Raw genomic sequence first — 27,301 nt, 5'->3', positions numbered from 1 at the left:
GATATTCCTGTGTTCCTATCTTATGTTCTGGATGATGATAAAGACTTCTCTGTGTATGTGTATGACCACAAGTTTGTGTTAGTGTCTCTGACTTCATCTGAACAGCTGCTGTGCCATTCCTTGACATAGGACATGTGTTTTAATGGATAAATTGTGGCAAACTATATATGTAATTGATTATAAACTGTTGGTCTTGCTCAGCTGATTGCATAACCACACATTTTTGCAGTAGTATATAATTATGTATTAATCTATAAATACCACCAAGATTTACGGTTTTTCTGTAATGTGAGTCACTGTGTGTATCTTCCACAGCTGAAAATCACGCCTTGTGACTAGTCACAGCTAGTCACTGACTTTGGTTTCCAAGCGTAGTGGAAGTGTCACTTAGCAACCGTCCTTTTTTTTTAAGCAAAGGAATCTGCTTTCTCTCCCTGAATCCTTCCTCTGCTGGAAACAAGATGAATTAGTAGCTGTCACAGGTCTAACATATAACGGTCTAGAGAAGAGCATAAAGCCTTTTCGGAAAGATCCACTGGACAGCACCTCACAAAAAGGTTTTCATTGTAGATATTGCTGCAATGAACTTTTAATGATGACAGCTGCAGTAGCTGCATCTTGTACTCAATACTGTTATATTAGATGAGGTAGAGCTGATTAGAAACAGAAAATGCTCATTTGAAGGAGGAAATCACTAGTTCAAATCCCATCTCAATTGTGATCATACTGAGTAGGTGACAGGTGAACATTTTCTCAGCTTTAATCTCAATAATGGGTATAATGATAATAGAACAACAATATTGTTATACCTTGAAGGCATATTATGAAAACTTACATATGGTTTCCAAAATGTTCTGAAAATATTAAAGTATTATATAAATGTTTATCATAATTATAATAACATCCTTGCCTTAATCAGCTAGACATCTGTTGTTTAACTTGTCACTCCATCTAAGGGAATTTCTTCCAGCCAAAAAGTACAATCCATCATCTTACTGTTTATGAGTGACAAGAAACTGAGCATTGCTGACTAGGGAGAAATGATTCCTGTCAATTTTGCTTTTGCTAATTCTCTAACATTTCCAGCCAATTCCAATTATATTTGGTTTAGCATTTAGGAATTGGGGGAAAATCTCTATTTGTGCATCTGCATCTGCTCTTTCTTAGTATATCTTAAAGGCACACATGCTCTTTGAGGATGAGGAATCATAGGATTGAAAGCACAGCAGCGTAAAATGGCTGTGCAGTCCCCTGAGAGTGGGCGGCATACAAATTTTATTAAAGTTACAAAGTTACAAAGTATAGAATAGAATAGAATAGAATTTTATTATTTGTATGCCGCCCTTCTCCGGGAGGACTCAGGGCGGCGAACAATTCAAGGGGGAAAAGGGGGAACATAAAAAAGGAAATACAATAATAAAAGTAAGCAACAGTCGCACAACTATACATGTCGAGAGGGGAGGGAACTCATCACCCCCAGGCCTGCCGGCAAAGCCAGGTTTTGACAGCTTTTCGGAAGGCCTGGAGAGAGGTGAGGGTCCGAATCCCTGTGGGGAGTTCATTCCAGAGGGCCGGAGCTTTTGTATATTGTTTGTGTTGTGTGAGGGAAAGACGCAGGAGCCATGGAATCAGAGAGTAGATGTTTATTAGTAGGTTGCAAGCGATTCAGAATGTGTTACAACTGTCACAGTATTTATACTCTCAGGTACCAACTGTCATTTAACTGTCATTACAACCACCAATCACAGGCTGTGCTTCGCCCGACCAATTAGAACGCAGCACAGGCTGTTGCTGGGCTATAACACTCCTTCCCCCCAGTTATTTGCATACGTGTATTTTATTTGCATTTTCCGTATTGTCAATTTGCGTGTTATTTGTTTGCATTTTTGTGTTATCTGTTTATTTATTTGCATTTTTGTGTTCATGTTCAACATTTACAAGTATTTGCATTTTTTGTTTTTGTTTTATGTTCAACATTTACAAACTCTTTTACAAACTCTCCTTCCCCCCAGTTATTTGGCACATTTTCATATTCACATTTTCATATTCACATTTGCATATTTACATTTGCATATTCACATTTGCATATTCAAGCTCTGCGCATGCTCACAAATCATGGAGGCTGGAGAGCTTACATGGAGGGAAACTCAAAGAAGTTCTGTTGATAACTTTTCTGTTGGGCTTTGTTCGATCGGCATGCAGGCAGGGTTCCGCTGTTGCTGGAAGGTTTAGCTGACAGGATTTCTGCTGACTTTTGCTGCAGAGAATGGTAGGCTTCTGAAATGGCTGTGGAGGCTTCTGTTAGAGAGCGGAGACCGGCCCTGGAGGCGGCTGAGTTGTTCCTGGCTCGTTAGGAAGGCAGCAGGCAGGCTTTTGAGTGGCCAGAGTTGCTCCTTGGGAGGCAGGCAGCTTTGTAATGCAGGTAGCAGGCTTCTGACAGGCAGGTAGTAGGCTGCTGGCTTTGGAGGAAGAGCAGGCTTGTCGGAAGCTGCTTCTTAGGAAAGCTGTATGAAGAGTCAGAGGCTTCTTAGGCAACAGTATCCGTGTATTGCAACACTAATGTTTGTAACAGTAGCAAACAGTAGACCGGATAGACTCTAGAGTTGTGTCTGGTAGATCTTCACAGCAGAGAGGCAGGCAGACAGGCAGCTTCAGCCACGGTTGAGCCAACGTGATTCGTAGCTCGTCCCTGAGCAGAGGCGACGGCTCCAGCCAAGGTTAAGCGTAGGTTGCCCGTCCCTGTGACTGATGGAGTCCACGCCTGTGGATCTACTCAGGTTGGCTTGATCGGAGGCGAAACCTGAGGCAGTGGAAACTGCTGCTGCAGCTCTGACAGGTCTTCAAAGTATTTTCTGTTCGCGTTTGCTTGGTTGCGTTGCGACTGGCTTATTGTTTAGTTTTATTCTTAGTCCAGGCTCTGCGGAATCGCGATCCCACCCTCGTCGCCAGTATTATATATTGTTTGTGTTGTGTGAGGGAAAGACGCAGGAGCCATGGAATCAGACAGTAGAAGTTTATTAGTAGGTTGCAAGCGATTCAGAATGTGTTACAACTGTCACAGTATTTATACTCTCAGGTACCAACTGTCATTTAACTGTCATTACAACCACCAATCACAGGCTGTGCTTCGCCTGACCAATTAGAACGCAGCACAGGGGCTGTTGCTGGGCTATAACAGGAGCTACCACAGAGAAGCCCCCCCCCTGGTAATAGCCAGATGGCATTGGCTGGTAGATAGCACCCGGAGGAGGCCAACCCTGTGAGATCTAATGGTCTGTGGGAGGTAATTGGCAGCAGGCAGTCTCTCAAGTACCCAGATCCAATACCATGAAGGGCTTTATAAGTTACGACTAGCACCTTGAAGCGTATCCGGAGACTGATCGGTAACCAGTGCAGCTCGCGGAGGATAGGTGTAACGTGGGTGTACTGAGGTGCACCCACAATCGCTCCGCAGCTGCGTTCTGGATGAGTTGAAGTCTCCGAATACTCTTCAAGGGCTGCCCCATGTAGAGCGCATTGCAGTAGTCCAGTCTTGAGGTTCACGAGGGCGTGAGTGACTGTTGCGAGCGCCTCCCGGTCCAGGTAGGGACGCAACTGGTGCACCAGGCGAACCTGGGCAAATGCCCCAAAGGTCACAGCCGACAAATGGTGTTCTAAAGTCAGCTGTGGATCCAGGAGGACCTCCAAGTTGCGAGCCCTGTCTGAGTGATGGAATATTGACCAAGTTTTTGGGAGGGAAACACAACAGCCACTTGGTCTTGTCTGGATTGAGTACAAGCTTGTTAACCCCCATCCAGACCCTAACAGCCTCCAGGCTCTGGCACATCATGTCAACCGTTTCACTGAGTTGGCACGGGGCGGACAGATACAGCTGTGTATTGTCCACATATTGATGGTGTTTTATCCCGTGCCGTCGAATGATCTCACCCAGTGGCTTCATGTAGATATTTGGAGTAGCCACACAAATCACACACAAGCCTGGGAAAGGATGTAGCTGCTTTAAATATTTTTAAAAAGTTGCTTCATGCACCCTTTCAAAGGACTTGCATAGCTCCAGTGCATACTGCATAATATTTCAAAGCATTGTTCTACAAGAAAATTGCATTTTTCTATAAAAACTATTTTTTTCTGCTTATGTCCCCTAAAATATATATCCCTATGGTTCTTCTGTGCTCCAGAAGTATAGTCTAAAATTATGAAACTCTTTTTTAAATCCCTAGCTATTTTTTATTAATGTCTCATTTGCTTAAAAAAAAAACCCTTGATGGTAGCAGCATCATCATCATCATCATCATCATCATCATCATCATCATCATCATCATTATTATCATTGTTGTTGTTGTACAATTGTATCACAGCGGCCAGTTGTTTCGCCGGATTTGGCATTGGTTGCTAGTCGGGCCCCACCCAGGGGCCTAGGACGTCATAACGTATTTTCGTAATATGCGTGCAGATCCAAGCAGTGCGGCTTTTTGCATTTGACTGATGGTGATTTTGTCAATTTTTAACTGTTTTAAATGTAATTCCTGTGCTTTTGGAATAGCACCAGTGTGCCAATTACCACTGGAATTATCACTGCTGGTTTGTGCCATAGTCATTGAATTTTGATTTTTAAGTCCTGGTATCTTGTGATTTTTTCATGTTCCTTCTCGGCGACCCTGCTATCACCTGGTATTACGATGTCTATGATTGTGACCTTATTTTTCTCAACCAGTGTGATGTCTGGTGTATTATGCGCCAGTATTTTGTCTGTTTGTATACGGAAATCCCACAAGATCTTGACCATCTGATTTTCGGTGACTTTTTCAGGCTGATGTTCCCACCAGTTTGTTGCTGTTTTAATATTATAATTTTTGCACAAATTCCAATGGATCATTTGTGCTACTGAATTGTGCCGCAATTTATAATCAGTCTGCGCGATTTTTTTACAGCAGCTGAGTATGTGATCAACATTTTCTTTCAGCTTCTTTGCAAAGTCTGCATTTGGCATCATCAGAGGATTTTTCGATTTTGGCCTTAATGGCATTTGTGCGGATAGCTTGTTCTTGCGCAGCCAGGATTAGTGACTCTGTTTCTTTCTTTAATGTACCTTTTGTTAACCATAACCAAGTTTGTTCACTGTCCACTTTATCTTTTATTTTTTCCAGAAATTGGCCATGCAGTGCTTTGTTCTGCCAACTCTCCATTCTTGATTTTATCACATCTTTTCTGTATTCTTGTTTCGTCTGTTGGGCCTTCAGTAGATTTTTGTTCTTTACTTCGATTAATAGATGTTCTTGACTTTCTTTTAAATAATCAGCCAGTGTATGTTTTTCTTCTTCAACTGTTTGCTTCACTTGTAATAATCCACTGCCACCTGATTTTCGGGGCAGGTATAGTCTATCAGTATCACCACGTGGATGTAAACTGTAGTGCATTGTCATTAGTTTCCTGGTTTTTCGGTCCAAAAGGTCCAAATCAGCTTGTGTCCAGTTAACTATACCAGCTGTGCATCTTATAACTGGTATTGCCCAGGTATTTATGGCCTTGATTGTATTTCCACCATTCAATTTAGATTTCAAAATTTTCCTAACTCTGTTGGTGTACTCTCGCCTGACAATAGTTTTTACTTCTCCATGCTTGATGTTATCCAATTGCAGAATGACTAAGTATTTGTAGGCTTCATTTTCGTTGCATTTAATTAGTTGGCCATTGGGCACTTCAATTTCCTCACATGCAGTGATTTTGTCCCTTTTTATGGATACAGTGGCGCATTTTTCCATGCCAAACTGCATTGAAATATTTGTGCTGAATACTCGGACTGTGTTTGTCAATGATTGGATTTCTATTTCTGACTTTCCATAGAGTTTCAAATCATCCATATATAGTAAATGCGAAAAATTTTCAGCTTCTTTGGCTGTTTGGTAGCCAAATTTCATTTTTTTTAAAGATTACTGATAGTGGGATCATTGCGATGATGAAGAGAAGAGGTGAAAGTGAATCACCCTGGAAAATTCCTCGCTTCTTATTAACCATTCAGTAGAGCTCATTCCCTACTACTAACTCAGTTCTCCATTGTTTCATCGCCTTTTCAGTAAAGGATGTAATATTTTTGCTAATGCCAGTTGTTTCTAAGCATTTTATGATCCAACTATGTGGCAGTGAGTCAAATGCCTTTTTGTAATCAATCCAGACCATATTCAAGTTCGTTTTTCTGTTCTTACAATTTTCTAATATCGTTTTATCAATTAGAAGCTGATCTTTTGTGCCCCTGCTCCTTCTTTTGTTGCCTTTTTGCTCTACTGGCACAATGTTGTTTGTTTCCAAATAATCCATCATGTTATCTGCAGTAATGCCTGTGAGTAATTTGAAGGTTGTTGGCAAGCATGTTATTGGTCTGTAGTTTTCAGGTGTTGTTCCTTTAGTTGCATCTTTCTGAATCAAGTATGTTTTTCCAGTTGTCAACCATTCATCAATTTGGCCCTTTTGTAAAATTTCATTCAGTTGCCTGGCCAATATTGCATGTAAACTGGTCAGATATTTGAGCCAGAAACCATGTAATTGGTCCTTTCCAGGTGATGTCCAATTCTTTACCTTTTTTACTCGATTTTTGACCATCTCAGTTGTTATTTCTAATACTTGCATTTGTTTGTTGCCAATGCTTTTCTCAAAGTCATGTATCCACTTTGCTTCCTTGTTGTAGTCCTTTGCATTTTCCCATAATTCTTTCCAGAATTCAACTGTGGCCTGTTTTTCTGGTTTTTCACTTTTGGTGTCACCATTCACATTAAGACTTTGATAAAAACGCCGTTGGTCTGATCGAAATTGCTGATTTTGTTTATATTGGATGATTCGTGCCTCATATCTTTCCATTTTTCTAGCTGTTGCTGTTATCTGCTGTTTTACAATCTCTACAGCTTCATTGATGTTTCTTGTATCCAATCTATATCTTCTGATTAGCCGATCTATGATTTTGTTATTTTTAAGCCGTTGCTCATGCATGTTCTTTAAGTTACTAGCATCTGCCCTTAATTTTTTGATTTTTTGTTCTAAACGGATTTTCCACTTTGGCTTTGATGCTTTTTCTGTTGTGAGACTAGGTACTTTAATTTTAATGCCTAGTTCATTAGTGACTATTACAGCTGCGCTGTACATTAACTGGTTTGTTTCCAAGATGGATCCCGGTTCAATTGTTGAAAACACTGCATTAACCATTTTCATGATAGGGGCCAAAATTTTCTTAGGCACAGTTTTTAGTGATGGTAAACGTTGCCTTTCCTCATTAAGCAGAAAATGCTCCATGATCTTATCCTTCAATTCTTTTTGTTTTTGAGTTAGTTCATCAGTTGGTTAGTTCAACCAGTGATAACTGGTTCTAGTGGTGGTGATGTTATTTCCTCCCCGAGAGCTTCTTCTGGGAATTCTACTATAATGTCTTTAGTTGTGTCTTGAATATCAGTTATTTCCGCTTGTGATATTGTTTTTGGGGTTTTGCAATTTGCCTGAATTTCCTCATGTTCAACTTCACTAAACACTTTATTCCATATAATAAATTGCCTTTGATCTGCTAGTCGTTGTTCACTAACATTTGAATCTGTATATTGTTGTTTCCATAATTCATACATTCGCTTTAAATAGCCTCTTTTTTCTGGCTCTGAGTTGTAGTAACAGGCCATTATGGCACGGTTTTCATCTGCACTATATTTTTGTCGTTTTGTTGGCTGGTCCACTTGTAGCCCACTTGTCGACGGATGTCCAGGGACCCCAACATCCGCCGCGGCCCTTGTTAACCCGCACGACGGCCGATGCGGTATGGAATTCTTATTTGTTTTTTTCACCGTATTGTATGGGTTGGCGGGACCAGATGCCAACCTGACCCCAACCCTCCTCCTTTCTCATCCGGGCTTGGGTCCGGCAACGGTGGAGTTGTTGTTGTTGTTGTTGTTGTTGTTGTTATTATTATTATTATTATTATTATCATCATCATCATCATCATCATCATCATCATTATCATCATTATCATCATTATCATCATTATCATTATTATATAATACACAATACATAATACATAATACATAATACATAATACATAATACATAATACAATACTTATTATTATTATTATTATTATTATTATTATTATTAATTGTCAGTGCACAACATATGTACAATGTGATTGGTTTAATTGAGTTGGTTAAAAGGCCTCCCTTTCCCCTCAACCAGGTCCTTCAAGATTTAGTATTCCTATATTTTTCAGAATATAAGACACACCTTTTTCACTCAGAAAAGAGGCTGAAAATCTGGTGGCATCTTATACACTGAATATAGCATTTTTTTCCTCCTGAAACCCCGCCCACTTCACCAAAATGGGTGTGCATAGCTTTTAGAAGGCTTTCAGAAAGCTCCTGGGTGCTGGGGAGGCAGAAATGAGTAAAAAATGGGTCATTTATTGATCAAATTTGCCCCCCCAGCCCCCAGGAGCAGTCTATAAGTCTCCTAAAGGCTATTCATGCCCTTTTTGGGGGGGGAAACGGGCCCGTTTTCATGAGTTTTGCAGAGTGCAATTTGCCTCCTTAAAACCTTGGTGCATCTTATACTCCAGTGTGTCTTATAATCTGAAAAATACGGTACTTGAGGAAATCACCTAAGACCTCTACCTCATTTTCAGTTCACTTGCTTTTTCTCCAGCCTCTTCTCTTTTGAATATAGCCTCCCATAATTAGGCAAACCAGACACATTTCTTACTTACGGTACAGCTATTTAGGTGACTACTTAATAATGAACTCCTTCCCAATGGCATGGATTAACATTGATTCTAGTTTTGGCTTCAGTAGCAAAAGTGTCTTTAGTTTTATGTATGTTTTTTTCTAACATTCTGTAACAAAAACTAACAGTTGGGAATCTGCCAACTGCACACAGTAATTCAAGTAGAAGAGGAGTTTAATCTAACCGCCCCAAATCCTAATTTAATTTGCTGCCTCTTGCATAATGTGGGACACAAACACCCAAGGGAACTGGAAAAAAATCCTCTGCCACTGTCTTTAAAAATTGGCTTAATATTATCTACCTAATTTTATATCTTCTTTCAAATATGTAACACAACTTTCATCCTATCACTGTTCTCACAGGAACAAATTACAATTTATCTCTAAAAAAACACTTGAAAATTCCTACTGCATTTTCAGAACAAGGATTACAAATGTAACAAAGGGGTATTTTTTTACAAAAGAGAATCAACATGAATAATAGCAATAGTACATTTAGTGCAAGAGTAATTCTTACTTAATGACCCATACTTTTGAATAAAACATTACACAGAACTTGCAAGGAGGTTATTAAAAATCAAATATGTTACCTGCAATGATACAGCAAGATAAATAATAGCATATTATGGTTGGTTGCAAAGTTGTCCAGATGTTTAAACTGATTTTGGCATTTTTATCCACCTATCTAGTCATTCCCTTGGACTTGAGATAGGTAAATGTTGATGATTGATGCTGTTAAAGTTATTGTCATGGATGACAGTATTTTAATCTGCTCATTTTCAACTACTTTTTCAACTATATGTTCCCACCAATTTTTCATTAGCAGTACATGATAATTTTTACAGATGCTCAGTGAATTACAAATTGATGCTTAGGATAGTCATCTTGCATAGCCAAAGCTGCTTAATAAGAAATGAGGGGAAACTATGGGAAAACTAAGGATGCAAAATAATTTTGAACAGCATATTGTGATGAACCTTTTAGGACTACTAAAACCAAGAATGATGCATGGAAATTCTTGTCAAGCTGAGGACTCTATTATCTGCATCTACTATATACTCTGTGAACTAATTCACATACCATATACTCTGTGAATTAATAAGACAAATTTCTTGTGTGTCCAATCACACTTGGTCAATAAAGAATTCTATTCTATTCTATTAGGGAGGTGCTGTCTTCATGCTATTTCTCTCACTCATAATTTATGTATTGAATTGCCCCTTACTTCTCTAGAGTGCAGCCTCTCCTTTCTGTTGATCTATCTCTACACTATATTCCATCATGCCAATAGTTTTTAAAAATTGTTCACTAGACTAAAGTCTTTGTGTTAAAGGCTATTGTGCTCTCTAAAAGTTTTTTACCGGTATATAACTAGAAAACTATTTTGAGAAAACCATTGGAGAGATATGGGGGAAAATCTTTATTTGCTGTAGATACGTTGCAACTTAAATAATGTGATCTGCTATTTGCATTCCCCATCATATTTTAATGCGAACACGCCACATAGAGTTTTAGGCAAGTTCTGTATATTAATTAAATTATTATATTTATTCACATTTTGTTCAAATGGTGCAAGCATCAGTATCAGCCATGGCATTTTCATAATATATGTTAGGTCTTTCTTTGCCAATAAGACATAACATTTTGTTCTTATAAAATACTCATAGTTTCAAGATTTGTGCATTGTTAGGCAAATAGAAAGATTTGCCTAACAATGCACAAAAACACTCTCTTCCCTCTGTATCCATAAAGCCCTAAAATTTGAAGTTCCCCAGGTTCTTTAAAATTAGAGGTTTCCAAAGGGTAAAAAAATCAGTTCTATAAAAATTGTCCATCCTGCCAGCAGATACACGAAGCTAGAATTCCCTAGCCCTCTTGGGTTTTTTGCTATTCCTAATCAAAAAAATATTACTTAACATATGAAAAGATATTGTTTCAAATATAAAAATAGATTTGGTGGATTTTTTTAAAATAGCAAGAAAGCTGAAAGTAACATTGTTCTGTAATAATTGTACTGATTCATCAAGAAAATTGCCCAATTTGGAGGCATTATGGGAATATCTTCCTCTTCTTTTCTGCATGTTAATATTAAACATGCACAAAATTAACTTGTTTCTTACTTCATGTTTAATAGCATATGTTATCTTATGTTTAAATCTGTGTGTGATTTACCCATTTAGTATAACTCATCAGAGAAGCCTCCCTCAAGTATATGCCTGCTCAATCTAATTTGAGGTTACATGACTTTGCAATATGTATTATGAAACCAAAGGGGATGAGAGTTAAGCCTAATGTTCAAAAAAGGAGTATTTATTTTGTTTAATTTCCAATATCCCCCCCCCCATTTTTTTTAATGCTGAAAATGATTTGTATTCAAACTAATGGAATAAAACAGTGCTTAAGGCTGCAGATTGTTGAAAAAAAGCATTTTAGAAAATGGCTCTAAAATATTAACACGTTAATTAACAAAAATTGAAAGCAGACAATGCTGTGGGAATCTCAAAGTGGGAGAAGTCTGTAGGAAAAATGACTGTTTTGTGGCATTGAGTGAGCCTCAGTAAACAAAGAAATTGAGTGGAAAAATGTTGGCAAGTCTTGTAAAAAGACATCATGGGCACTGAGGGAAGCTGTTTGTGTTCAGGTGAGCTCTTCATATGGTTCCTTAACAGAGCATGTTCTCTGATGTTTCAAAGAGTGATTCAGTTCGAAGGAGGCTCAACTGAAATATCCCTGCAAATTGAACGTTCAAATATCTAGGGCAGTTCAAGGCACCCCCTTTTACAGTACTGAGAGTCTTTGAATTGCTTCAGAAAGATTCAGAGGTGATTTACAGAAATGATGAAATCTGAGTCTGCCTTCAGAAATGCTGCTTTGCTGTCTGGTAGCACCCATTTGAGGGGGGTCCACACTTGATGACAAAGAGACAGAGAGACTTTGCTGTTCTTTTTTTTTGATCCGATTCTCTTTTTTCTTATATAACCTTTTCACAAATTCATACTTGTTTGTCCTGTTCTTTCTTAACTGATAGCTTATCTAATCTGTAGAATAATTCCTATTAAACATGTATCAAATCTAGGTTTTTAAATAGTTTTCATTGTCCTTTCATTTTCCAAACTTTTCTCCAAAAAGTTCCTTTTAAAAGTTCACACACACACACAAAAACAGAATATTTCCATTTTCATTCTCCTACATTTTGTTTGTTTGGCTTCCTTGTCCTGTACTGAGCAAATGGATTTATTCTTGTATGGGGATACTTGTTCTAAAAAAATGTATCTAACACAAGCTATTTTTTTTTAACATATTGCATGAGGAATACTAAACATAGATGCCATCTCAGACTTAAAAAAAATGCTGCCCAACAAAATGTAACATTTTAGAAGAGGTAAACCTTGTCAGCAACCTGGCCCAGCAAGCCTTCGATCCTAGAAAAGTATGTGATTGTGAGTCAGGAACTCCGTGATCTTTAGCAAAAACGTAATTTTCCTACAATTTTTGAAAGTTTTCATACTGACCTATGAGATTGAACCACACTGGTTCAATCAAACTTCTCTATAGGCTGTTTGCTAGAGAAACTGGAAGTTGCCAGGCTATCACTTTCTCATTTGAAGAAGGCAAGAGGATCAGGGATAATTATAAAATACAAAAAATAAAAGAAACTCCTAGGGCTGATGGGTCAACTACATGAGGAAGATGTAATTATGTTTCATATTTCATTTGATTTTCAAATTCACCCATTACCTAAAAATATTTATCAAGGTAAAGCAATATGACATCCAGGAATTTTCAAAACTTACACCAATAACAATTATTACTTTTTATAACAGACGTACAGTTCCCATGTTTAGTTCCCTGACACACTGAACAATCTGATACAACAGCCACTTCCAGGCCTTGGGTTTCCCTTATACATGTTCATAGAAAGAACTGTGACCACAAATAGATTACTCTTGTGACAACTTGCCAGAGTTTCATACATAACCACGCCTTGTTTTAAAACTAGCTGTTCAGTTGGGTCTGTTAAATTATTATGGTTAATGGGTAAAACTCATTGTTGTCAAGCAAAAAAATGATCTTTCTATGGCTCCCACAACCACACTATAAATATTTGGTACCAGAGCATATGATGAATGGTATAATTTCCTCCTATGACAATATACGTAAACCTAGAGGCAAATAGACCTTGTCCCAAACAAGCCAAAAATGGAAATATTCACTCCACTCCCCTGAATAACATCATTACATTATCAATGTGACATATGTAACACCTGGCTGCCAAAAATAATAGGGAAAAATATGATCTCCAGATACTAGAACCTGTTGTCTATGTATGTTGGCAATATTTATAGGATACCATACAAATAAGTCTATTCTTTCAGAATAAACAGAATAATAGAGTTGGAAGTGACTTTGGAAGTATTCTAGTCCAACCCCCTGCTCAAGCAGGAAACCCTATACTATTTCAGACAAATGGTTGTCCAATCTCTTCTTAAAAACCTCCAGCATTGGAACACCTACAACTTCTGGAGGCAAGTCATTCCACTGCTTAATTGTTCTAAATATCTCAGAATTTCTCCTTACTTCTAGGTTGGATCTCTCGTTGATTAGTTTCCATCCATTGCTTCTCATTCTGCCTTCAGGTGCCTTGGAGAATAGGTTGATTCCCCTTCTTTGTGCAGCGCGTTAGATATTGGAACATTGTTATCATTCTGATACTTTAATCAGAGCTTAGCAACTATTTCAGGTAGTAGACCCTGTTGCACAAATTCATTTGATGTTATGGATGGAATTTTAATACTTAAAATGACTAAAGTCTCATGAGATTTCATGCAAGAACACAAACTTCATGAGACTGGGTTATCTCGTGCACTCTGGATTATTTTAATTTGTATCTTTAAATCGTTTTCAATAAAATATTTTGGCATCACAAATGGATATTTCAGAACCTCTGTTTTAATAAATGGAATCTTATGGTTTCTTGTATAGATCTTAAATTCATTGTGCCCCCCCCCAAATTGCTGAAATCCAGGTTGACCCAGATATCTATAGATACACCACAATATCTGAGATGATATAATAAATATTGAAGAGTAATAAGTTAAGTATACACTGTAGTACCTTTTGGGACATTTGCCTGACCATCTGTGTTAGAAAAAGTCTTGAAAAATTGAAGTTCTTACTAATCACTTAAATGCCAGAATTTCAAAGGATGGACCCAGTATTTGTATGTGGAAATTGTATTCAGTTAATTTATACAAAATTTATACAGAAGATTCAAAGAAAAAGATGCAGCGTCCTCTTCTACATTTGTAGGATCCTCAAGAATCCGTAGGCGGGAAATGGAGAATGGCACAATAAAATTATTTTCTTCAGATAATTACAGAGGGGAAGAACAGACTTTTGTTTTCTTTTGTAACAAAAGCAATCAGATAGTTGCTCCCCTTGTTATTGTTTTGTGCTTCATCCAAAAGATTCTTTCCAAGTTTCTTTAGGTTTCCTGGTTGCCCTGGAGATATCTCCATCGTCTTAGCTCTCCAGAGCTCTGGCAGGAACTAACAGATGTCTTTGAACCAACTCTGCTGCCGTATTTACATTTCAGATGGTTTGGTTCTAACTGTATTAAAACCCTTCAAGTATAAATAATATGACATACTGTTATCAAAAGCAGCAGATGTTACACTAACAAGCATATTTTCCTGGTTGGAACAGGAAGAAGCAAAAAGCGAGAGAAGTGCCAGAATACCGAAGTCTATCCTCAGCTTGAGACAGAACTCTGCCCTTGTGCAATATTTACCTCCCAGCCTTATGGAAATTGGTCGGAATGCATAATTACAGTAGGAAGAATAGAACTGCAGTTGGAGATGAGATTTCAGAGACATGCCAAAGAATGTGGAGAAGGTGTGCGCTTCCGAGCACTTGCCTGCTATGATAAGACCGGCAGAGTTGTGGATCCCTCTCGGTGCAACCACTCAGGTAAAAGAGCATTGAACATATGTAAAGCATCACACCTTGAAAGGGAATCATTTGTAATGCCTCCTTTGTCAGCCAGATAATGTGACACTCACATTGTAGCAAACATTGGTGTTATAATCCATCCCATCATATGGGACAAGAAAACAGAATAAGAATTGTTTCATCAAATTTACTATGTTGCTGTCCTTTAACGACATAACTGTGGAAGACCAATTTATTCACAACATTATTATATTTTATTAATATAAATATTAATAAAATATCTAAAAAAAATATATCTAAAAACATCAGCTGAACAGAAGCTAGATTTTAGTTGGGCAGACATGAATGAAAAATGTTTCTACTTCATTGCTTCAAGAGAGGACCACAGTATAGATATATAGTATAAGCTAAATATAAGCTAAGCTATATCTCACTTCTCCTGTTATAGATGTGAAATCTGGCTAACTACCCCATTTCCCTGAAAATAAGACCTCCCAGATAATAAGCCCAATCAGGCTTTTGAGCGCATGTGCTAAAATAAGCGTTCCTCTAAAAATAAGCCCTCCCCCAAAATATTGCAACATAGCAGCAACCATGAGGTGACCAAGCTCGCCTCCTGCACCTCAAAAATCATAAGACCTACTCAAAAATAAGGCCGATCCACTTATTTCGGGAGTCAAAAGAAAATAAGACCCTCTCTTATTTTCGGGGAAACACGGTAGCCTCTAATTACTTTGATGCTTTAGTAAATCTTAAAACAAAACCACTCGCTTAAAGAATAACAGTACGGCTTCCTGCCATGCCTGACTTAGAAATATAATTTCATTAGGTTGGACAGGTTCGCTCCAGAAAGAAAGCAATTTAAAATTTTGAGAAGTGTGGAAATCAGCAATTGTCAATTGCATAAATGCCATAAACTGGAGTTATATTAACAGATGTTCTCTCCCCCCTCTCCAAAGCTGGAAAACATTTCTCAACATATCATCATATTGTCTCCCCCCGACACTTTTTTTGCAAGTTGTCACATTCTGTTTCTGTTGTTGTTACATTTGTTGTTAATAATTAGCATTGTTTCTGACCCTTTAGTCTTGTCTTCACTCAGTCTTTTCTTATTTATTTTGTTGTTGTTGTTACGCATTGCCTCTTTTCATCAGCATGCAGGATCCCCAATGGGAGGAATAATCTGTTAACAGTGTTAGAGTTGTACCCATCAGTTTGACTGTAATGAGAATCCGAGGGGGGGAAACACCAAACAGAAGGAGACAGGATGAAGCTTCTCCGTAATGGAGGTGTTCATTGGAGTACAACAATTCCATTCTAGCAGTGACAGTAAATTCACACAGGATAGTTCTTTATGAATCACTGCACACCTTTCCAGATTTTGCCTTTTTAAAATTTATATGAGAAAAAGCAATACAAATAAATCATTTGCTGGGTAGGGTATCTCCATATTTTCATAGCGTGTGGGCAAAAAAATGCTAAAAATGCTGTATTATTAAATATATCAGCATGCCAAAATTGAGAGATTTATTTGTGGCTGTGCAATTTGTCCAAATGAGCATATTTATTTGCTTTACCTTATTCTTCAGCATTTGTTGAATATTAGCTGTTATCGTGAGATACTAAATACTAATAATACTAAATACTAATAATACTAAATACTAATAACCCCAACAATATCTACAATGAAACAGGTATCTCATGAAACAGATATTTGCATGTTACAAATTGCAATACAAACTTACGATCACTTTTGAGCCCGGAATTTCTGTTGTTAAGTGCGACATTTGTTAAGTGAGTTTTGCCCCATTTTATGATTGGGGCAAAAATCACCCCAATCCCTCCCCAATTTCTTCATCCAAATGCTACCCTGGCTCTCACATCCTTCCTTTGGTGCTCCTAATTTACACCTCGTCAGATTCCAGCTTTCCTCACGCTAGTTCAGAACAGTTGTACATAAATACAGAATGGTAACGTGACAATAAGCAAAGGAGAAGGGAACAAAATGATAATTCACATCCTTTGAGAAGAACAGGCAGAAACAGGAGACTTGTTGCTGTTCAAATTTACATCCAGAGGATTTAGTTATTCGCTTGTAATTGAGCACTAATTTTCATTGCATCAATAAATAAGACCCTCTGTTGAAATAGATCGCAGCTGAGAGAGCTTCTGCCTTTGAGGAAGGCAGAATCCGAATGCTCAAAGGCCTTGTAAATGCCAGGAAGGGCTCTGGAAGTTGTAGTTCAATACTATCTAGAGACCAGTCCCTTTATTTATGTTATATTCAACCCAGATATGTCTCACAAAAGTACTTTGAAACCAAAGGATCCCGGTTTGCTTCTATGGAAATTGTTGCTACCGTTGCCATTGACCCCTGGAGTGATGTGTGGAATTCTGTCAAAAGGCCCTGTGTTGTACAAGGCAGTTTGTGGTGCTGTTTTCCAAGTATACAGCTGCCTCAGATTTCTTAATTACAATGATGAAATATGCTAGTCGTGGAAGCAAATGAGATTAAAGCCAATTAGTTTACATGTGCATCTGCTTCAAAAGCTGCTTGCCTATCATATTTTATTTCCAAAACCCTAGCCTCCCTTTACACAAACTTTTTAACATGCTGCATGACTCTATGCAGCTATAACAAATTTACCACATAAGCAAAGAAATACACCATTGCTTTTATTAAGTGAAGGTTGCATGCCTCTTGATTACATTTCTGGAAATCTACTCTTTGACCAAAGAAAATTCTCTTTATTATTCAGACTCCTAGGAGCCTTTATCTTATTTACTCTGGCCTGCAGCTATAATGTTTTATTTTTTGCTTATGAATATGTGTGTGTTTGTGTGTTTGTGTGTGTGTGTGTGTCCATTTATGTGCTTGTGCAATTCATCAGCCTCTCAATATTTAGTATAAATATATATGTTTCCTTAAACATCTTTGAGTGCTTTCTGCCTTGGGCTTTTACAGCCCAGCAAGATTACTGATATGGGAAACTGTCCAGTCATAAGGCAGGCAAGCGAAAAAAAATTGAATCATAAACTGTAACCACTAATAGTTTAAAAAGCTAATAAAAGCTCAGTAACCAATCTGCCTTCTAGCTCTACGCATTATTCTATCCACAAATCCCATGAAACTGAAGTTTCTGTAGTTTCAGTCCTCTCTTTTTTAGTTAATGCTGTGTCAGTGTTTACCTGCCACTTTCTCAATCATTTTTCTCCCGTGAAAGAGCTTTCTGTATTTCTACCATTTGCTCTGGAATCAGGAGAATTCTTTTTGAATTTCCCTTGGTGAGGTCTCTGCAGTTAATGTTGTTTTGGAGATAACAGAAGATAAAGTTGGATGTACGGTGGGGTTTTTGTTGTTTTTGCCATTACATATTTCCTACCACACTAAATCTCCTTAGGTCTCTGTTGTACATGCTAGACTGAGAAAAACCATGAAGGAACATTCTCATGCTATCTTGCTTCAGGACTGAATTGTCATAGAGGAAACGAAAGAGGCTGCAGACCACTAGAGACATTTGAACAATGAAAGCAAGTTACTCAAAGATCTACTATGGGCACCTTGTGTTTTCATTACTGGAAGAACGTCATTCTGTGCCCATGAGAATTTTGAAAATGTCTCTCTGTGAAATAAATTTTGAAATCAGTTCTACATTAAGCATGGCTGATAGGGGGGAAAATGGAGATACATGCTTACCATCTTTATCAATTGGACGCTGCCCCGAGTCACCTTATAGGTCATATAAAAATTTAATAAATAAATAAAAATAAATCTTTATTTGCTGCTTAACTAGATGTTGTTGAAACTAAGTAAACCCCTGTGTAGGAGGAATTAATTCTTAGGTATGTTGTGTTGATCTCAAATCTGTAACAGCAGCTCCCAACAAGATAGCTTAATTCTCATAGAATCTCATTAGTCCCATTTACTGCAAAGAGATGGGGGATTAAGTTGAAAACTGCATATGTGCCTTTACACCTAGTTTATAAGTGAATATATTAAGACAGGCTTCTTCTTCTGTACCTTTGATTTTCTTTCTAATTGTCTTTTGATTTGGAAGAAGCTTGCTTCATGTTTGAAGGTATGAAAAAAACACCCCTATCCCTGTGCTGCAATGTGTAAGAAGTGTCTATTTCTGTTTCAGGTTGTAGATAATTTAATTCTGGTAGAAGATATTTTGAATTTTTAATAGTTACAGAAATGAGGGTTCTCTCTGCACAAAATGTCGGCTTTATACAGAATAAAGCCATCATAATCCAGAAGTCAGTTTGATTGCTAGTTGGATTATACCCATATGATCAGACAAATGCTTGAAAATTTATGGTGCATCCATCAATGTCCAGGGTATATGAAGGAACAAGTAAAATAAGTACCCTACCCCCTATAGCAGTGATGGCGAAACTTTTTGGCACCAATGCCAAAAATGGAACACTTTGTGCAGGCTCATCTGGGCTGCAACCAGGAGAATGAACTTCCAGTTTCCGGTGTGCATGCTAGGAAGTCTTCTGGTTTCAGGCGCACATGTGCACGTGCTGATCAGCCGGATGGCGCACGTGGTCACACTGAAAAATGGAAGACCAGCTCTTCTAGTTTCTGGCACTGTTGCACGCACAAAGACCAGTTGATCGTCGCATGTGCATGCACTCCAGAAACCTGGAAGAGAAACGGGTAACACCAAGCATGCCAGATGACATGGCTCTATGTGCCACTTCAGGCACGTGTGCCATACGTTTGCCATCACGGGGCCCAATAGGCATAAAAATATAAATTGATTGTATCAATTTATCTTTCCAAAATTGCTGTTTTTAATAGCCTGTAGAAAGCAAGGGGGCTGATCAGATTGTGCATTCATTGCCACTTAACTGAGCCCATGCACCTTGCTGCTAGTCAACCTGTTCTTCTCTTCCTTCCCATCTTTACAAGCATTAGAGCTTTCTCCAGAGAGCTAAGTCTTCACATAATGTGTTTGAAGTGGAATAATTTGCACCTGGTCATTTGTGCTCAGGGAGAACTCAGTTGTTTTGATGAATGATCCACTTATTTGCTTTCTTGACTATCCATAGTATTCTTGGGAGTCTACATCAACACCAGAATTCAAAAGTGTCAATACTTCTTCTATTCTGCTTCTTCAAAGTCCAGCTTTTACTTCCATAGAATGTCACAGGGAATACCGTTGCTTGTGTAATTTTTATCTACTGTCTGTAGGTATAGACACATCACAGAATTTCAATATATTTTCAAAGTCCTTCATACCTGCACTGCCTTTATTCTAATCTACTGTGTATTTCTTGACTGCTCCTTTATTCTTGTTAGTTGATCCTAAACACAGAAGCCAATCACCACTTTGATATCTTTATTGTCAGTTCTAATGCAGATTGCTCTAAGTTTGTCATTAGTTTATATTTAATTTTAGACTCCTTTTTTTTTACTGTGCTCCTTAACTTTTATTCCTGGAGCTTATAGATCCTGTGCATTTTCAGCTGTCAGTAAATCAGATTTCTAGGAGGCAATTATTCCAAACTACAAGTGCACCAGTAGAAAATTGAGACCCTGTGAGCCTCTGCCCCCTTTATTTCTCAGAAGTTGGAAACTAGTTCTACACAACATGTAGGAGTCAGGCAGATAAGAACAATCTGAAGAGGACCATCCAGCAAATACCTCAGTCCCAAGACATGTTGGGCTTTAGCAATCAAGACCTGCAGTTTGAACTACATTTGGAATATGTGGGCATGAATTACCTTTATGAAGTACTCATGTTTTACGTGTTACAGGGAGGAGGAAAGGCGGAAGAATCCTGTCTTCTTAGAAATATCCTGTGTTGTTTAGTTTCTTAAACTTTGGAGGAACCAACTGAAAAAGGAAACATCTTAACATACTTCGATCCAAAACAAGGAAAATATGGTGCTTTATCATTGCTATGGATCATTTAAAGAACTCTGCAGTGAATTTTGACTAATACCTTTTTATTTTTTATCCAGTGGCTATATATTTGTATCCCTTCCCATGATATTGCCTATTGGATATATAATTTATCTACAAAGCCCATGATAACAAATACTGCATGAGAATTAATAGCTATTTACTCCCGTTATTCTGTTGATAATCATTTTATTTCAACGTTTGCCTTTAAGATACTTACTCTTTGCTGAAAATTAATTAAGCGGACTGTCACAAGGTAGTTGGGAAACTGAAGTTTCTTTTTGTTTCTCCCGAGTTGAAGAATTTCTTTGTAATAGGTATTCAAAATCATCTGGCAAATTTCCCACATATAACTGGGTCACCCATTATGCTTTGTTGCCTAATGGAATAAACAAATACCTGTGGAGATTTTGCTTCACTCTGCCTAATGATAGGAATTCTTTTATAGAGTTTATAGTTTCTTTTTGATATGCAAGTGTAAAGAACAGATATGGATCAATATATACTGTCATGGGAAGAAGCAAGGTGCTTATGAATAACACAGAGAAAGAAAGATAGATCGATATGCATGTAAATAAAGAAGGGACCTGGTGGCTCAGTGGCTAAGACGCTGAGCTTGTCAATCACAGATGTCGGCAGTTTGGCGGTTCGAATCCCTAGTGCCGTGTAACGGAATGAGCTCCTGTTACTTGTCCCAGCTTCTGCCAACCTAGCAGTTTGAAAGCATGTAAAAAATGCAAGTAGAAAAATAGGAACCACCTTTGGTGGGAAAGTAACAACGTTCTATGCACCTTCAGCTGGCCACATGACCATGGAGACGTCTTTGACAGTGCTGGCTCTTTGGCTTTTAAAGAGAGATGATCAACACCCCCCCCCCCTAAAGTTTGGAATGACAAGCACATATGTGCGAGGGGAACCTTTATCTTTAAAGAATCTGCTAAAAGAAAATATCGGTATGCAAAATAGCCAACCAAGTTAGTGTACATTTTCAATTAGACTGTTATACAGCTTAGGGAAAAGTTGCAATATAGAGCTATTATGGAAAAATGGTTGTAACTATCAATTTGCTCTGTGACTCCAGTGCAAAAGGGCAGCAAAATGCAGCAAGAAAAGATAAATGATGCCAACCAATTTTAGTATTTATTGCTTTTGCCCTTCTCTATAAAATTAATTTTATTGTGGCTTAAGGATCCAGACAGTTTTAACTAGTTACTGGTATTCTAATAAAACACCGTAACAGAAAGCCTTTTAAGCATCTATCGTTGTCATAAACAAATTCAGTGCAAAAGCCATCAGCCTGTTCTGCCAATTTGGTTTATAGCTTTAGCTTAGTCTTTGCCTCCTATAGCAAAGCAGCATGTGTAATTTCATTCTTTGGGGATAAAACTATGCAGCTATCCTTTTGTTTTCTCAATACTGAGGGAACTGAGGATACTAAAGTTTTTGACAGAGAGTAAATAGTTGGAGTATCAATCTCAGACAATAAAGTGCAGATAAAAATAATAATAATGATAGAAAATCATAGGATGATTTCAAGATGTTTAAATGCAAGTCAAGATAGTGTTTCGGTGCACTTTCAGTGACTCCTATACCAGGAAAGGACACTATATTCATGCATCTGCTTAACATTTTTGCGATGTCTAGGGAATAGGACAAGGCATTTTCAAAGGTTTTGCTTCCTGAAAAACACTTGGTGATACTGATAGATCCTTCTAAACAGAACACAAATATAATTTCAGAATCACTATATCACATAGGTATGTTAAGAAATATGAAATTAACCTTTAATGACTGCATGAGTTCCATATGGCCAAAAGTGTTTTGCTGCTGATTTTCGCTTGTACTCAGTTCCAATGCATTTCATGGTTATGTCCAACAATAGTCAACCAGCATTGATGGATTCCAGTTGCCCTGATATTGCTGTGGCAATGTCATGGTAAAATCGTACACCATGTTTGTCACTCACTGCAGCTAGATTTTTAGGAAGAATGTCCAAGTGTGAATGCAGAAAATGTATTCATGAACTTGTATGTAGTTTAGTACTCTGTAATTACCAAGAAAATTCTTAACAACATCCTTGAATGCTTTCAAAATGATTTTCTGTGGCCCCACCAACAGATATTTGAACTACTTGTCATTGATGACATCTGATCTATTTTGGACCAACAAAAAAACCTTTCTTAATCTTGGCATCAATTATTCTTAACTATATTATACTTTTTATATGTGGCCCAAGACAATTCCTCTTTATTCAGTGTGCCCAGGCAAGTCAAAGAATTGGACATAACTGATCTAAAGTAGATGGATGGATGGATGGATGGATGGATGGATGGATGGATGGATGGATGGATGGATGGATGGATGGGTGGGCTGGCCGGCCGGCTGGCCGGCCGGCCGGCAGGCAGGCCGGCAGGCAGGCCGGCAGGCAGGCCGGCAGGCAGGCAGGCAGGCAGGCAGGCAGGCAGACAGACAGACAGACAGACAGACAGACAGAGAAATAGATCAGGGGTGAGTGGAATCAGGAGTTCTGCATGCGCAGAACTCCAAAAAAAGATGGTGGCAGCAGCAACCAGGGAACCAGTTTGGGGGCATGGCCAGCCTGGGTCGCTTCCGGTTCTGCAACCCAAGCCGCCATACCACTACCAGTTCAGCCGAACCAGGCCCAACTGGTAGGAAACCACCTCTGAGATAGATAGATAGATAGATAGATAGATAGATAGATAGATAGATAGATAGATAGATAGATAGATAGATAGATTGATTGATTGATTATAGGTAGATGATAGGTAGGTAGGTAGGTAGGTAGGTAGGTAGGTAGGTAGATGATGGATGGACAGTTCGCAGTAGATATTTTTTCTTTGTGCCCTAGAAGAGAAATAACTGCCACTACATAGGATCTTCTGAATGGAGGCAAGCATCTTCACCACTAGGCCACCGTGTCACTCAGTAAAATGTCCAGCTTCATCTGTTTGCTCCAACTGTACCCCAAACTAAGGAGTTACAGGGTGATAAAAAGGGGGCGTTAAAAATGATAGACAGACATAACTTAAGTAATTTGTGGATTAAAATTGACCTTTTAGACCTATGAATATTCTTAATAACTTTTGGAAGAATGTCTTAGTAAGTCTCTTTGCATTGAACTTGAATCCTGTTAATTTCATAAGCATATTCAAGTTGCTTTCTTGACAATCATAAAGAAGCAGTTTAACCCTGCTTTCTTTGGGGATGTTTTCTTAACTTCCTAAGCTTGAGTGCGGCCCTTTGTGATTTCTTATGCACTTGCTAATCAAGTCTGACTTTTCTCAAGTGCTTTGCATCAACACAAGCCTATTGGGCATGCCATCTAACTGGGCTTCCAGCATTGTAAACAGTGAGTGTGGAAGGAAAATACAGTGTTAAATATTGATAGTGATATTAACGGCAGGCATTCACGAAAGTGTTAGGTGATAAGATGAATATATTTCCATTAGAGAGCCAGTTAGCACATATTTAAGAGGTTGTAATGCATGAAGTTGGCATATATTTATAGTAGCTACTGCAGTATTAATAGCGCCTAAGCTACTTTCTTTTGTCAAGCAAAGAGGATTGTGTCTTTGCTTTAAGCCTTGTGTAATTATTTATGGCAATATTTATGCAACATGTTGAACCAGTTAAAATCAGTAAGGTATGTAGCTATTCTTAAAATGAAATCACATGTTGAAAACGATAGAAATATTATTATATATTTTTCCAAATATTCTGTTCTAGATGTCTCCAGTTTTTAGTGCCCTGTTCAACCCATGCATTAAGAAATTCATGGTCTTCTTTCTCCAGGGACATAGACCCTGAATGCAGCTTCAAAAATGCAATAATTTTGCTGTCCCCTAATTTCTAACTGTTCCTTCTTTCCCTTTTTTTAGGTTATATTGAACAGCCTTGCACTGTACCTTGCCCATTTGACTGCAAATTAAGTGACTGGTCTGACTGGTCTCCTTGTAGTTCATCATGTGGGACAGGAGTGAAAATTCGGTCCAGGTGGCTTAAGGAGAAACCATACAATGGAGGGCGTCCTTGTCCAAAACTGGATCCAAAGAATCAGGTGAGGTGTATCATAAAGCCAATATACCAATTTGGAATTGATCATCTATATCCAAATCATTCTATGATTGATACAATAGAATCCCTTCCATAAGAAAAGTCCCTGATCTGGTTGTATAGTTTTTTAACTGTCTCTTTTATTGCAGCTGCATGCTAGGATAGCTAAACTTTTGAAAGGTTTTCTTATTCACAAAACTATTAACACTCCATAAAAGATTATTCATTAATAAAAGCATATCTTGTCTCCAACCCTAAAACAGCAAAGTCTGGTCAGTGAGATCAGACACTGCGAATAATATTTAAGCCATCTGTGAAGCCTAGTTTTTTTCCTTAAATTATTCTTTGAAGATATTTCCCCCACTAATTCAATTTCACTCATTCTAATAAGTTTCTGTTTGACAATTACATGCTAATTTTCAAGTGTGTATTCTATTATAAAAGGATGCCAATATAAATGGGAATATTCAAATGGAAAATTAGGAGTAAAATATTTTTCAATTAATGTTGTAATTTAATGTAATAAAGGAACTTTGCAGTTAATACAGATAGGAGATTATTTCCATTCATACAATTTAAAATGTTTAATGCTTTTTAAAGACTATTGAAACCAAATCAGTGGTTGTCTTCTTTCTTTTCTTTTTTGATTATTTTCTTTTAAAAAGGTCAGTCTCGATTCATTCTACTCTTTTTATGTTTTTAATTCAAATATAGTTGTGTTTGGAAGAGCTTTTAAGTTTAGAGCATCCTAAATAGGGCTATGCAGAATCTTCCAGAGATCTGCCTCGGAGCCCACACAAAGAATTTCTTTTCAAAGTTGGCTGAAGTAGCCTTATTGTTTGCTAGAGTTATATGCCTGCTTTATGAAAAGAGGTTTTATTCATACCTGTTTGGAAGGTTCGTTCAACCCGAACCTTGAGTTCAAAGAGGAAATATTCTTGTCCAGAAAGAAGAAAATAGTATCAGCTGTTTTTTCCTTCCTCTGATTGCAATTTTGACCTGGTCATTTTTGGCACAATCATATGTTAACACAGAGCAAGAAATATTTCAAGGGACAGCTTTCGTTCCTAGGCTTAGTTCATGTACTACTCGCACATGTTTCTCTTCATCCATCCCTCATCCTATTGTGTTGAATAGTAGCTGTGATGCTTAGCCTATGTGGGTAACTCTGTAGTTATGTACTTGGGCAAAGAGTTTCTTGATTGCAAAAAAAAAGGCTGATCAAAAATTATACACACACACACACAGACATATTGGCCCTCTTTCAAAATAAATGTTATATTCATGAATGGAAAGCATGAAAATATTAGAGTCATCCTGTGTCCAGTAAGGGTTAATTTAGATTGCACTTGTGTGTCTAAATCATTAGACCAACTTATTTTTGTGACAAATGACTGGGCAAAACCAGTTATTCTTTGTTGGTCTAAATCAGAGATGGACATGTCACCTTCAACACTCTTCAACATTATCTGTGTTGGTAAACTCAAATCTCTAAATCTGAAACCAAAGCATCAGCCACTCTAGATTACATGATAATAGCAACTCCAGATTGCTGGTTACATAGCCAGCACATGTACCACCCAAGATAGCCAACCCTAACTGGTGGACTTCTAAATGTGATTACCTTTCTGAATTTCTAACCAGTATGGCCGCTAACTGTGAATTCTGAAATTTGTAGCTGAGCATAATTGGAAAGCATTAGGTTGAAGAAATTTGTCTTTATTATTACTTTATTATTACTTTATTATTACTTACCTTTCGCTCTGGAAATTTAGATTCAACTTAACATTAACATTATTCACTATTTTTTAAATAATTTTATCCTGCCTTTAAAAAGAAATATAAACCTCAAAGCAGCAAACATTCCAATAATATTTCCTACTCATCTTTCTTCACAACAGCCCTGTGAGGTGGGGTGGGTTGAGAGAGAGAGAGTGTGACTAGTGAAGGTCACTCAGCTAGCTTTCATGCTTAAGACAGAACTAAAATTTACAGCCTCCTGGTTCTAGGCCAAACGCCTTTACCACTACAACAAACTGGCTCACTTTTCATCATTATAAGCTTCATTATAGATTATTATAAGCTTTTTATTATTGCATGTGGATTTAATCAGATCTCTTTATTGTTTTTATTGACTTCCTCACATTTAATACATAAGGACTAATACGGTAGATCCAAACTCCAAAGAAGTATAATGGAGAATACTCAAAAAGATACACAATGCCCATTTCTCAAAGTTTTCCTTCATGAAACTGAAGGATCACAAAACAAGTAAAATGAAATCTCACCATAAGTAATGTGGAGATGGTAATGTCTTGAAAAAAATATTGAACTATACTTCTGCAGCCAGAGTATCATGTTTACATTGAAATTAAAACACATTTCTCTTGCCAGCTTTTAATAACACATTTGTTTCAGCAGGTCTTTGAATAAAACTTTGAAAATTGCACTTGATTACTAATAGCTAGTAATGTTTGTGTTCTTGTTTCTTTGTAAGGCCTATTTGGCCAACCGTCTCAGTATAATGGCATGTACAAGCTTCTTAATATGGTTTACAAAAATAATATATAATGTACCCTGATTCTTACCCATTTTTTTCAAAAAGCATAATCTCA

At 37.7% G+C, this 27,301-nt stretch overlaps 1 protein-coding gene across 1 annotated transcript in view; it reads left to right on the top strand.

The window, feature by feature from the left end:
• Window positions 1-27,301, top strand: part of THSD7B (thrombospondin type 1 domain containing 7B) — a 442,486-nt gene that overhangs the window by 279,646 nt on the left and 135,539 nt on the right. The window contains exons 13-14 of the mRNA XM_087710996.1: window positions 14,450-14,713; window positions 24,512-24,690. Of these exons, the coding sequence (XP_087567122.1) occupies window positions 14,450-14,713; window positions 24,512-24,690 (443 nt within the window). The remainder of the gene's footprint in view (window positions 1-14,449; window positions 14,714-24,511; window positions 24,691-27,301) is intronic.

The sequence above is a fragment of the Thamnophis sirtalis genome, unplaced genomic scaffold (genome assembly GCF_051295495.1).
Source record: "Thamnophis sirtalis isolate CommonGarterSnake01/CBP01778 unplaced genomic scaffold, rThaSir2_p1.2 scaffold_1, whole genome shotgun sequence".
Lineage (NCBI taxonomy): Eukaryota > Metazoa > Chordata > Lepidosauria > Squamata > Natricidae > Thamnophis > Thamnophis sirtalis.
The sequence above is the reverse complement of the archived record's forward strand: the minus strand, read 5'-3'. Positions and strand labels throughout refer to the sequence as shown.